Genomic DNA, 14,036 nt, shown 5'->3' on the forward strand with positions numbered 1-14,036 from the left:
TACACCGTTGAATCTATTAATTATCAGTCCTTAAATTACTAATTATTCGGAACTGGCCAAAATCCGGAACTGGCCAAACGACTGTAGAAATATATAAGAAAATTCTTTAAAAATCTTCTTCGCAAGAATGACAAAGCCATATTTCATCATATTTATATGGAAGCATCCCCAGGTAGTGTAGATTCAAGTTTGTTCAAATTAAGACCCCCGGGGCTAGGGCGTGGCCAAAATTGCCGACCAAAGTTTTACATATTAGAATTATATAGGCAAATTCTTCAAAAATCATCTTTTCAATAATAGCAAATCCATGATTGGTCATGGGAGTACTTTTTGATTTAATAATAAACCAATTTCTACTTTTCCTACATGTAGCCACAGTGCTCAGGTGAGCGATGTGGCCCATGGGCCTCTTGTTTCATCTTGTGATACAAATATACCATGATCTTGTGACAGACTTCATGTATACCAGATTAATATAATTAAACAAAATGAAAAATTATAATAAGTACAAATTCAGTCTTCAAACAGCAAGCTGTAAGCATGTCACTATGATCTTCTACTATGAAGATTTTTGTGATCTCCATGCCTCTTACTCCTATAAAAGAAATACTGATGTAATCTCTTCATGTCTTAAATGGTGATTTACAGGTAAACTTTGCCTCCAATGACCCAGGTTATTTAGTGTTCATTCCATCCAGAATTGCAGACAACAGACACCTTATTTTGCAACTTTTGAATGTGACTTGTGGCAGAGAAGACTTAAGTGCTTCCCTGCAGGATTTGGGCAGCCTGAAGGAAGATGGCTACCTACTGATGGTGTGCTGTGAGGGGGGCAAGGGCAGTGTTAAAGATTGCCCTCTGTGGTTTGGTCAGGTTGTAAAAGTGGATCCTACAGCTGAGACTGCAATTGCTCTGTCACACATACAGGTACCACTCACATTACTTACTTCTACCCTACAAGCAATGCTCAATGATGTGGCTGTTTGTTAGTCAGTAGACATTTTAGACATTTTCAGCTCACCTCAACAAAGTTGGGCTTCCATGTATGTAATAACCTTTATGTCAGCATCCCATGTGAAAGCTTTTGAAACAGATTTCCATTTCAAGTGCTTTAATTAAGCCTTACATAAATTGAGATGTTTGAACAATGCTTATAGTGTGTGTCTCAGTGTACCAGTCAAGGTTTTAGTAAATGCTATTTCAACAAAAAACAGCAAGGTTAATATTTTTTGAGCAGGTTTAAACTTTTAGGGCAGATCTCATTACAGAGTTACTACAAAAAAACAAGCATTGATGATACATGCTACATATTACCAGATTTGATGCACTTTGATCTTACTTATATTTTTAGGTCACCTCAGGTGACCTATTGCTCTCTGTTTTTGTCAGTTGTCATCCACAGTGCATCTTGTGTTAACATTTGAATATTTTCAGCTTCTTCTCTGCAACCATTCAACCAATTTCAACCAATTTTGGCATAAAGCATGGGTGAAGGGGAACAAAAATTGTGAAATTTATGGTCCTTGCCCCCTGGGGCCTGAAGGATGGGGCAAAAACCACTAAAATTAGTGCAATCTTTAAGAAAATTTCCTCTTTACTCCTGGACATCAAGCAGTCAAACTGTTGGCTTGATTGTAATCAGCATTGAGTCTTCTACCAAAATTATGAAATTCATGGCCCCAGTATCAGGATTCTTATGCTAGAGCAGGGTTTAATAGATTATATAGGGAAATGCATTATTTCTTTGAAAATCTTCTTCCCTGCTCTTTGGTATTAAATAAACTAAGTACATACAGTCAAGGGACATAATTATTCGCCACTTCCCCGCAAATCGTATCAGGTTTTCTCGCATGTTCGGTAAAGTAGGGCTGAGTGCTATTTTTAGACATAAGATTTTCCCATTCTACTTTTATCTTTGTGTTGTAATACTAAAATTGATGACGTATACACAATATTTTTGTCGTCTGCTACATTGTTTGTCGCTTAATTTATGTATAAACAACATGGGTCGCAAGGTTAAAGAATTAAATACGTCTGTCAGAAGTATGGTTGTAGAATCATATAAAAAGAACAGAAATACATCAGAATTAGAGAGAATATTAGGAATCCCTAGATCAGCAATACGTACTAGTATTGTTAAAAAGTTTGATGAAACGGGACAGGTAGAAAATCAACAAGGAAGAGGGAGAAAGAAAGTGTTTACAGACATAGATAAAAACAAACTTTCACGTATAGTTAAAGAAAACAGACAAAGAACTTACGAAGACATCACAGGTATTATAAATGAGGAAAACAATCATAGATTTTGTACTAGAACTATAAAAAAAAATTCAAGAGCTGGGATACAAACGAGGGGTTGCCAAGAAAAAAGTCGCTATTCGTGAGGCCAACAAAAAAGCTCGCTGTAAATGGTGCAAGGAGAAGAAATAGACGACTTTCACATTTACAAAAGTTATTCCCCTTTGCGGGTCGATCCGAGGTCAACCGGCGTAAGACACTGTTTTCCTTCAATTACATTACAAATTTATGGGTCAGTATTTTAGAAATAAAATCTGAAAGAATATATTCACTATGCTTTTCATGTTGCCCCATGCTCTGGCAATACTGGTACAGATCAAAATTGTCCGATAACGTTTGAAGATTAAAAATATACAGGTAACTTACAAAGGACAAAGTGGGAAAAATGAGCGTTACCCCGAGAACAGGAGATAACTCTTAGGAATGTGAAATTCGTCTATTGGACTGTTCATCATGAGATGAATAAATGGGTGTTCATTGATGAAAGCCAGATAGTAATTGGAAAAAATAAGAAAGTTTATATCTGGAGAAAAGACGAGGAAAAGTACAGTGTGCAGCTTGTGTGTCCGCCATCTCGACGACATCTGAGTATCATGATCTGGGTTTGTGTTTGTATATTAAGAGGAATAGGAACTTTAACTAATGTAGAAGGTAACATAAATGCAAGAAAATATATAGAAATATTAGACAACAACCTTTGGCCCATTTTAGCCAGACATTTTCCAGATAATGAGTATGTATTTATGGATGACAATGCTCCCGTTCATAGAGGAAATTTAGTAATGAATAAAGTCTGAACCTACCCAAAAAGTCTGAACCTACTCCACCCCCCCGCCGAAGTTGGATTTTCAAGTTTGGGCACCCCCCTCCTTTATATAATGAAAAACGAGTCATATTTCTTTTAATTTTGAGATATCGAGAAAGTAGTATGTTTTGAAATAATAACAAGGAAAAAATGGTTTGCCGAATAGGTGACCTTTCCTGACCGTAGAAACTTTCTGTTGCTTGTCAAGGAATATTTGGTTGTTGAAAGTGTCCCCAACTGAAAAAATATGCCCCCCACCAAAAAAAAACCAAAAACAAACAACTGAAGTTGATTCCTATGGGCATGCCTTTTCTGCGTAAAAATATATTCATTCAGTTCCAGTTTCAAATAGATTTCGTCAAAATTGTGACTGAACTGTAATTTCGCACAGAAAAATCGGGCACCGTTTAGGTTTTATATATATAAAAAGAGACAAGAACAGTACAATTAACCATCTCTTTGATTAAATTATGCAATATACATAATTCTTTTTTTTTAGTTTATATCATAGTAGTGGTCCTTGAAAGAAAAATACAAATGTTATGTTCAAGTGAAACAAAATTAAAAATTAAAAGAAAAAAAAAGTAATGTGCAGAAATATGTGAATGTCAATTTTAATTTTGATTTACTTACAAAAAATAAGAAGTTGAAATAAAGTTTCAGTTTTGGGTACAGTATATAAAGCATTTGATAATCCTTTCACATTATTATTAGCCTCTTTATTGTGTTTTTCCATAACTGTAAGACAGGCGAAGAAAAACTATTTGAACAAACAATGGAAACTTAGTGCTTTAATCATTTTTAGCTCTACTTGCCAGAAGAGCTTATGCGATATATTCGTCGTCCGTCCGTCTGTCTGTCCGTCTGTCTGTCTGTCTGTCTGTAAACAATTTTTTAAAATGCTACTCCTCCTACAGTTTTGGTCTGATTTCAATATAACCTGGCACACAAGTAGACTACACCAAGATACATAATTTTTTGCATCGGTTTATGATTTCGAAGAATGGTGTTGCCGTGGTTACTAAAAATAGAAATTTCTGTGCGAAATGCTACTCCTCCTACAGTTTTTGTCCGATTTCAGTATTACTTGGCACACAAAAACACTAAGAGACATAATTCTGTGCATCAGTTTTTGATTTCGATGAACGGTGTTGCCGTGGTTACTAAAAATAGAAATTTCTGTGAAATTCTTTCGAAATGCTACTCCGCCTACAGTTTTGGTCCAATTTCAATATTACTTGGGACACAAGTAGACTACACTAAGATACATAATTCTTTGCATCGGTTTTTGATTTCGATGAATGGTGTTGCCGTGGTTTAAAAATAGAAATTTCTGTGAAATTCTCGAAATGCTACTCCTCCCACAGTTTTGGCAATTTCAATATTACTTGGCACACAAGTAGACTACACTAAGATACATAATTCTGTGCATGGGTTTTTGATTTTTAACGGTGTTGCCGTGGTTACTAAAAATAGAAATTTCTGTTAATAAATGCTACTCCTCCTACAGTTTTGGTCTAATTTTTTTGGCACACAAGTAGACTACACTAAGATACGTAATTCTGTGCATTGGTTTCCGCTTTCGATGAACGGTGTTGCCATGGAAAGAGAAATTCTTTTAAAATGCTACTCCTCCTACAATTTTGGTCCGATTACAAATAATTTGGCACACAAGTAGACTATTTCAAACTGTGCAAGCTCTACTGGTCAGAGACCAGAAGAGCTTATGCGATAGTAATGCGTCTGTCGTCCGTCTGTCTGTCTGTCTGTCTGTCTGTCCGTCTGTCTGTAAACAATTTTCAAAAATTTACAGTTTTGGTCTGATTTCAATATAACTTGGCAAAATAACTACAATACATAATTCATAATCGGTGTTGCCCTAAAAATAGAAATTTCTGTCAAAGTAGTTTTGGTGTGATTTCAATATTTCTCAGCAATGTTATCGGTTTTTGATTTCGATGAACGGTGTTGCGTGGTTATATTTTCTGTGAAATTCTTTCAAAACAGTTTTAGTTTGATTTAAATATAACTTGGATGAGATACATTATTCTGTGCATCAGTTTTTGAAACGGTGTTGCCGTGGTTACTAAAAATAGAAATTTCTGTGAAATTCTTTCAAAATACTCCAAATACAATTTTAGTCTGATTATAATATAAATTTGGCATGCAATTAGACTGCACTAAGAACATAAAGAGACTTAATCAAGGATCATTATTCTGTTTATTGCTGTTGAAAATCAATTTCAACTGCTTAAGTACTTTTCTCTTCCTTTGCTATAATACAAAGGAAGCAGAGACTGGTTAATAATATATCAAAAAAATAAAATAAAAAAAAACCTGCTTGCATGGAGGTGGCAAACATATATTTTTTTTAATTCATGAATTTTTATAAACGGAATAAACATTTTTAAAAACAAGTTTACATATAAAGAGAACACACTGGGGGAGATAACTCTTGCGATTTCAATTGAACGTTTGACATGACTTCAAATTTTACGTCAAAAATAAAGCGTCAAAACGACGAGTAAAACGATCCCGATGTATATCAATCATGAAAGAAAATTGGGATATGGGGCTTGGCTGTGATTGTGCGTACCATACTCAATCAATAAGTATTTTTTAATTAACCCGATTAAACTCCGTAAAAAGCAAGACATAAAATACCATTCCTTAATGTTTATTTCATTTCATTTCATATACAATAAATTGTATTTTTGATCAAATAGCATTTTTTTTATTCTGAAAATTTTTTTTTACATTGCCGAAATTCTCATTATGTACAATTGGCTATATAACATCGATTAATGGTCTTCATTACAATTTGTGCATTTACGATATAAATATTGTTTTTCTTCTTTAATTAAATAAAAAAACAATAAATAGACAAAAAAAACTTTTTACAATGTAAAATCGATGTTGTTCTCAGACCCTTACTGATCAAAGAGGAACAACTCTGAAAATGTAGGAGATGTTTATTTTCCTCCCTTTATTCACGGTTTTTTGATACATTTACAGCAAGACCTGATAAACGAGAATTGAATACTATGACCTCATATACACAATGTACGTATAGAATTGAAAAGAATTGTCCACTTGTACTGAAATTATCTGCATTTATGAATATCTTATTGCAACAAATCGTTTTACTTTCTGTCAACAATGTCGGTTCGCATTTCCTCGAATCAAAACAAAACGTAGCCTATAGGATTTTTAAAAATATCAAAGTGCGATTTGATATAAATTGAAATAGATGAAGAGTTTAATGTTTGATATTTTGAAGTTAATGTGGACGAATACGGAATTTTCATTTTAACTTTAGAAGCGACGACATTGAAAGAAATGCGTACAATATCATGAGGGGTGTACATCTATGCAAATGTCGATGTATCCCCACGGCCACATACTGTCTCGTTTGAAATAATGACATGAAAGAAACTACAATTATTCCATTTATATCACAGGAGAGTTGAAAATACACCCTTTTTTAATGAATAAAATTAAAGAAATAGAATTAAAAATCAACATATTCAAGTTCAACAAAACTTGAATTCATATCCAGGTTTCATGTGATATGGAATGCATTACGCATACATACATGGACTAAACACTAAAATCCTTCAGTAATTTTTTCCTGATACATAGAAAAAGAGTAGTCAATATTTATTCTGCATTCATGAATTTTTAAACTAATGCAGACCTCCGGGATTCAAATGACGAAATACCAGTATAATTTGCACTGTAAACGACGTTTCGTCAAACGCTAATGATCTGCGACGCAAAAAAAGGAAGGGGTGGGGGTGATAGGGGTATTCAAAAATTGCCTAAAAATCTACATTTGAATACGCTTTACATATGAGAACTTTTAAATTTGTAAGTTAATATATTTTTGAAGCAAAAGCAATATTCCAATTTAATTTTTTTTAATGTGTATTTGTAGATTCATATAACAAAGTGATCGGACCCCATCTGAAAGGCGCGCGGGAACGTGATTTATTGAGAAAGGGGGAGGGGGTAATTTTCCGCTATTAAATCAAAACTGGTCGTACAAAAATTATACAAAAAATTATGAAGATTATTTTTACTACCAGCTACCTAAAGAAAGTTTTTTACCAAAATTAAACAACAGGTTTTTTCACAAAAAAATTTTGAATTTGAAAAATACGCAATTTTCAAGGCTTGAATAATTAAAAGTTTTTCAGTTTAAGGTTTTTAAAAATTATTTTGATGATATGTACATCAAAAAGATGACTATGTTTTTGTGTTAAATGGTTAAAGGTATAAGCCAATGAAATTTGACATTTATATCTAACCTGGCTTTTTTTAAAATCAAGGTTTAAGTAGTTCATTGATTAAAAATTTTCTCTCCTTGTAAACAACTAAAGGGGGGTAACTTTTGAAGTTCCTGTCCAAAAATCACTCGAACGATTTTGTCCAAAATGTGCATATATGCAGTAGATATAGTCATGTACTAATTATACAAAAATAACGAAAATTAAACGACAGGAATTTTTTGGGGTAGGTGTGTTGTACATCCTTAATTGGCGTATCTGAAGTTATTTCTCATTTGAATTTTTTGGTGATGCAGAAAATGCATGTGTGTCTATCCTATCATAACAGTTATAGGTAATAATGTTACGCGCATGTAAGTTTGTGAATGAATGCTGAGTAATAACCAAAAATTATACTTTGAAAAAAATAACGGGATCGATGTGCTTTTTTTTCCCGAGGGGATGCCCCTTTAGCGCGCAATGTTCTGGGATCTCTCTCTCTCTCTCCTAATGTTTAAATGGTACAAATGCTTTATATATTTTATAAATAGAGCTAGATTATTTTATATAAAAAAATAATTTCATAGATTTAAACAATATTATTTTCCCTCTTGAATACATTATAAACCGTTCCTAGATTCTGTCTAGACCCACACCACCTTAACGAAATTACTAGATCTGCTCTAAATAGTAGGAAAATGGTAATAACATATGAAATCACTTAGGAAAAGCTACATATACTAGTCGCTTGGAAGAAAAAAATAAATATTTTCTTAAGTTTATAATCCTCAGAATGATTGAGGTTATTTAAATAATATGTAATTTTAAGAATTTTTGGAAATTGAATTAGACGCAGGAGGCGTCATTACATATTCAGTGAGTAACATCAAAGTTGTTTTGGCGCACCTTACTAAAATGCTTATAAAATACTGAAAAAATGCAATATTTTCAAAATTTATGTATATTTGCATTCAAAAAGAGTCCAGCTATCAAAATTTACCAAAAAGTCAATTTCTGAATATTTGACCTTAAGGGCCCTTTTCTCGTGACAGCAGTCATATATGTTAGAGAAATTCCACCTTTCCCATGAGTGTTATTATCAGACACTGGTCAAGAAGAATTTTGATAACAGAAAATTACATGTCAAATTAGAGAGAAATTAATGAGATTAGTGTGAAGAGCTAACTGGTAGAGAATCTCTGATCAAGCAGGTGTTATCTATATCCCTTGGGAAATGGGCAAATGGGTCAGCCTGTTGCATTAAAAATATACAATATAAAAATATTAAAAAATATTGGTGTAGTGGTATGTCTCTCACTTAGCATGCGAGAGGTCCCGGGATTGAATCCTTGATGATCCATTTTCTTCTTCTTTTTTTTTTAAATACTTTTTTTTTTCACTAAATGATAGTATTCTGCATCATGTGATATGAAAAAGATATGATGTCTGGCTTGTACAAACTTATAAAATCATCATTACAGTGTGATAAATATTTTCTATAAAAAGAATAAAGAACAAGAAATCAAATCTATATCCATATTCATTTGGCTTTTTTTATTTCAATCTATATCCATATTCATTTGGCATTTTTTATTTGCTTCAGTGTACATGTATACATTTAATAATTTTACAAATTCAATTAGGGGGGATCCAACCCCCACCCCTGAACTGCACATGGTCTCTTTTTCCCTAAGCAGGGGACACAAATTCTCTGAATTAGCTTGTTTGATATTGTTTAAAATGATGGGCATTTGACAATTGTCTAACACAATCAGTATAGAAATCTATCATTGATGTGATATTTGTTATAATTAATACCTACACCACGGGATGGATAAACAGATATTTTAAGGAATGGAAAAATCATGGAAATCTTGACTTGATTTTCTTGCACTCTAAACTGTTGAAGATAATTGTAATTTTTTGATGGGCGTATCATGCTGTGGCATGGCACTTTATTTAGAATTTTAATCTAAAGGCTTGGTGACTTGTTAATAGATTACTTTTAGATAGAACATTCTATCGTTAAAATGATATTGTCGTTAAATGAGAGAATTCATTCTGTGAATTTGCAATGTTGCAAAATAAACATGGGCGATAACTCTTACATGTACTCAGTTCAATTACTATGAATAATCCAGGGTTCCAAATGTAAACATAGCATGTAAATTTGAAGCAAGAAAAAGACGTTGAGTAGATCTGTTGAATTTTTGTCTTTGAATGGGTTATTTTTCGGGATGAAAGGCATAAACAGTCTCAAAAAGGTTTGTTTTGATTAATTTGATAGTTATTTTCAGCATAACCCCTTTTGTATTCTTCAAAATCATTTCTGATCGAGTGCATCCACTCCAATTTGCTACATTGCAAGTATATGAGATGTATTCATACTGTGGTGATGGCTTGTCTGGAGACACAATTAGATTATTCTAACTAGATTACTTTGGGTATGGGATTTGACCTAGGTCCATTACCAAGACTCCATAGGCCTGCATGAACCAAACTTACATGGAAAATGAATCAAAGGATTATATCTTGTAAACTTCTGAATAGCCCAAGATATTTTTTTTATTGTATTGCAACAAGCAGTGACATTGTGTAACTTGTTATTTCTACTTTGTGTTATAGGTTGAAGGTTTACTTCTTGTTGTGATTCATTCATCTCAGCTTAGTGAACAACGAAAGGAGTTTGAGTCTTTGATGGGAAAAACAATACAACTAGTAAATGAACAGACTTCTTGTCATCAAGCCATTGCAGAATCCTTAACAGAACTAAAGGTATACATTATGATTAAAGTACAGCAGAAGATAAGGAAGTGCTGATTTCTTTAATGAGAAAGGCTCAGAAAGCAAAAATGTAGAAAAAAAAATCCCTTGTGGGTCAGCAACTAATGTATACATGTATGTAACATGTAGCCCAAGAGTGAGGACTAAGTCTGGTTAAGATTTATCAAAGAAACACAAGAAAAGCAGAGGAGTCCCCTTGAATGGTCCTGAAAATAAAATTATATAGACAGACAATTGTAATACAATACTGAAAACAAGAAAATATGGTGCACTATTAATTTTAGCGCCTTTGGCACAGGGGCCTTTTATTTAAATTTAAGATTATTAAAATTTATTGTGGGCTGAAGGATTTCTAAATATTTTAAAAAACTTTTTTGTGTTCAAATCAATATACCGTAAATCTGGAAATTTTTGCTGTAGATAAATTTTTAGCAAATTTGCGAGTTCATTGCATTCGCAAAAATATTTTTCTTAAAAATAATTTAACAATAAAACAATAAGAAAATATCAACAAAGTAGTGGTCATTCGCAAAATTTTGAAACGTAAAAATTAATCAACAGTATTTTGACCCAGATTTGCAAAATAAAATCGACATAAAAATTTCCAGATTTAAGGTATTACTTATGTACATATGTAAAGCAGAAGGCACAATTACATAATGTCAAAGGGTTGCTGTATTTTTAGCTCTTCTGAGCCAAAGGCTCGAAGAGCTATGTTATGGCCATATGTGCGGTGTGTGTAAACTTCTATTGCTATCCGTTTTCGTCCGTCGTCGTGTGTTAACATTTGAACATTTTCAGCTTCTTCTCTGAAACCACTCAACCAATTTCAACCAATTTTGGCATAAAGCATCTATGGGTGAAGGGAAACAAAAATTGTGAATTTCATGGTCCCTGCCCCCCTGGGGCCTGAGGGGTGGGGCCAAAACCACTTAAATTAATGCAATATTTAAAAATTTTCTTCTTTACTCCTGGACATCTAGCAGTTTGCATGATTGTAATCAGCATGGAGTCCTATACCCAAATTGTGAAATTCATGGCCCCGGGGTCAGGGGTTCTAGTGCTAGAGTGGGGCTATATAGATCATATAGTGAAAATGCATTATTTCTTTGAAAATCTTCTTCTCTGCTCCTGGGCATTAAATAAACATACCAAGTACATAGTTATGATGAATAAGGCTGCCTCTTGCAAAATTGTGAATTTTATGGCCCCAGGGTCAGGGGTTCTGGTGTTAGGGCGGGGTTCTATTGATTACTGCTGCTGGGTATTAAATAAACTAAATAAGTACATATTTATGATGGGGAAGAGTGCCTCTTCCAAAATTGTGAATTTTATAGCCCAAGGGTCAGGGATTTTTGTTTTAGGGCGGGGTTCTATTGATTATATAGTGAAAATGCATTAATTATTTGAAAGTTTTCTTCTCTGCTCCTGGGTATTAAATAAACTAACTAAGTACATAGTTATGATGGGCAAGAGTGCCTCTTCCAAAATTGTAAATTTCATGGCCCCAGGGTCAGGGGTTCTGGTGTTAGGGTGGTGCTCTATTGATTATATATAAACTAAATAAGTACATAGTTATGATGGGGAAGAATGCCTCTTCCAGAATTGTAAATTTCATCGCCCCAGGGTCAGGGGTTCTGGTGTTAGGGTGGGACTCTATTGATTATATATAAACTAAATAAGTACATAGTTATGATCGGGAAGAATGCCTCTTCCAAAATTGTGAATTTCATGGCCCCAGGGTCTGGGGTTCTAGTGTTGGGGGGATCTATTGATTACATAGTGAAAATGAATTAATTCTTTGAAAATCTTCTTCTCTGCTCCTGGGTATTAAAAAAACTAATTAAGTACAAAGTTATGATAAGCAAGAATGCTTCTACCAAAATTGTGAATTTCATGGCTCCAGGGTCAGGGGTTCTGGTGGTAGGCCGGGGCTCTAAATGATTCTGTAGTGAAAATATATTAAATCTTTGAAAATTTTCTTCTCTGCTCTCCCTGGGTATTAAGCAGATGAACTACCTATATAGTTATGATGAGCAAGGGCCCTTTGTCCAGAATTGTGAATTTCAAGGCCCCAGGGTCAGCGGTACTGGGGGGGGCTCCACTTACATGTATATACTGAAAATGAATTAATTACTGTATTTGAAATCTGCTCCTTTGTCTTACTCAAACATTATTTTTTGATAAGCAAGGGTGCCTTTTTATAAATTGTGCAATGTGTGGGCCTAGGGTCAGGGGTTTATGTCACAATGTTAGGGGCACAACTAATTATTGCTGAATATTACTGGTTAGTTGAAATGCATTTTTGTTCCCCTACCCTGCCTATGGATATTAAGTAACCAAATTAAGCAATTGCTAAGTGTATAAGTCTGGGAAATAAATGTTGAAAAAAAGTGTATACATGTAGTTATGATGAGCAATGGTGCCTCTTTCAAAATTGTGAATGCAATAGCATCTAGCTAAAAACATGAAGCAAATTCAATCACTTGAAATTGTTGCATGATGCTCAGGTGACCTATAAGGCCAATGGGCCTCTTGTTAGAATATGGGCCAGAACTCAAGAACTCATTGGCCAATTATTGTCAAATTTGTCACAGGGTATCCTTGGCTAAAGGGCTACCACTTTTTTTTTAAACTAGGGTTGGGACCCTTAAACAAGGGGAGATAATCAGGAAAATAAAACCAAAGTACTGGTTGCTAAAAAATCTTCTTCTCCAGAGCCACCATGCAGATTTTCACCAATTTTACATACATGTACAAGGATCAGAATATGTTTGAGATTAAGATTTGCACTGTTTATTAGGGCAAAGGGCGTGGTCTCGACCTTGCAGATATATAATACCTGATAATGTTTACCAGTTATCCAAGTATCTTTTGCATGGTTCTAATATGAATAAATTGCAATGATCGCCTCCAATCAATTATTGAAGTACATTCATGTTTTCTTTTATTTAAAAAAGTTCAAAATTGACATTGTTCCACGTCCATGTGCTTCCAACACCTCAAAATTTTACCTGTGTAGGTGAGTTAGAAATCAATGCTATTGCGCATGCATGCTTGAGTGACTTCAAAATCAAATACAGGCATAGACCAAAGGAAAAAAATATCACATTTATATATTTTAATGACAAGCAAGCACAGGCGCCAATGCATTCCCACATACATTTCCACTGAAATATGTATGTCCAAAATTTTCTCATTTTACAGTATTACTCATCGTTCTATATGATGTCTTGTTTTACCTAATTTACAGTTTATATAGAATGTACTGCAGAAGCAAGGTACATGTACTTGTATGAATCTCTTTTGTAAATTTTAGGGGTCTGCAATGGAGCTTCAAGAAAGAGTTGTTCAAGCCATAAAGCAAGTGGATGACAAGTTTTACTGTGAAGACATGGCAAATTTTGACGACAATGAGAGAAACCATCTCCTTAACTTATACAGAGAAACAATGCTGAAAGGATATAATTTTGGATTTGAAGTAAAGTCTCATATAGTCTTATCACAGACACTTCTCTATGAAAGCAGGATAATAAAGAGAGTAATTCATGCAAACCTTGCAAAATTTTACTTAATATTTAACTATTTAGCATTTTTTGTAAGTCCCAGTATTATGTTGTAATAAGCTGTATTGCAGAGAAAAGGGAACAAAGTTTTAAAAAGTTAAAATCTTGGCTTTACCTTAGCCTTTTGTTTGTTTTAAAACATCCTGTCAATAAGTGTCCAAGACTGTCTTATTTAGGTGCTGCTGAATTTTATCTATGCTTAATAGGGCATTTCAAACCATAGGTACCAACAATTGATAAGTCGTCAAAAGATAATCATTATTGCAACTGAATATTTTTAAATTTTTTAAATACAGTTTTAGAGAAGTAACAAGA

At 33.7% G+C, this 14,036-nt stretch overlaps 1 protein-coding gene across 1 annotated transcript; it reads left to right on the forward strand.

The window, feature by feature from the left end:
- Positions 1-648: 648 nt before the first annotated feature.
- On the forward strand, positions 649-13,597 carry LOC134251115 (uncharacterized; the record flags this gene model as incomplete). The annotated part of the gene is made up of 4 exons (XM_062733480.1): positions 649-927; positions 9,997-10,146; positions 13,116-13,177; positions 13,475-13,597. Coding segments are annotated over 4 exons (534 nt in total), but the record flags the coding sequence as incomplete, so codon positions are not given.
- Between the last annotated feature and the right edge of the window lie 439 nt (positions 13,598-14,036).

The sequence above is a fragment of the Saccostrea cucullata genome, unplaced genomic scaffold, assembly GCF_032062105.1.
Source record: "Saccostrea cucullata isolate Sc308-1 unplaced genomic scaffold, CSIRO_AGI_Scuc_v1 ctg12942, whole genome shotgun sequence".
Classification (NCBI taxonomy): domain Eukaryota; kingdom Metazoa; phylum Mollusca; class Bivalvia; order Ostreida; family Ostreidae; genus Saccostrea; species Saccostrea cuccullata.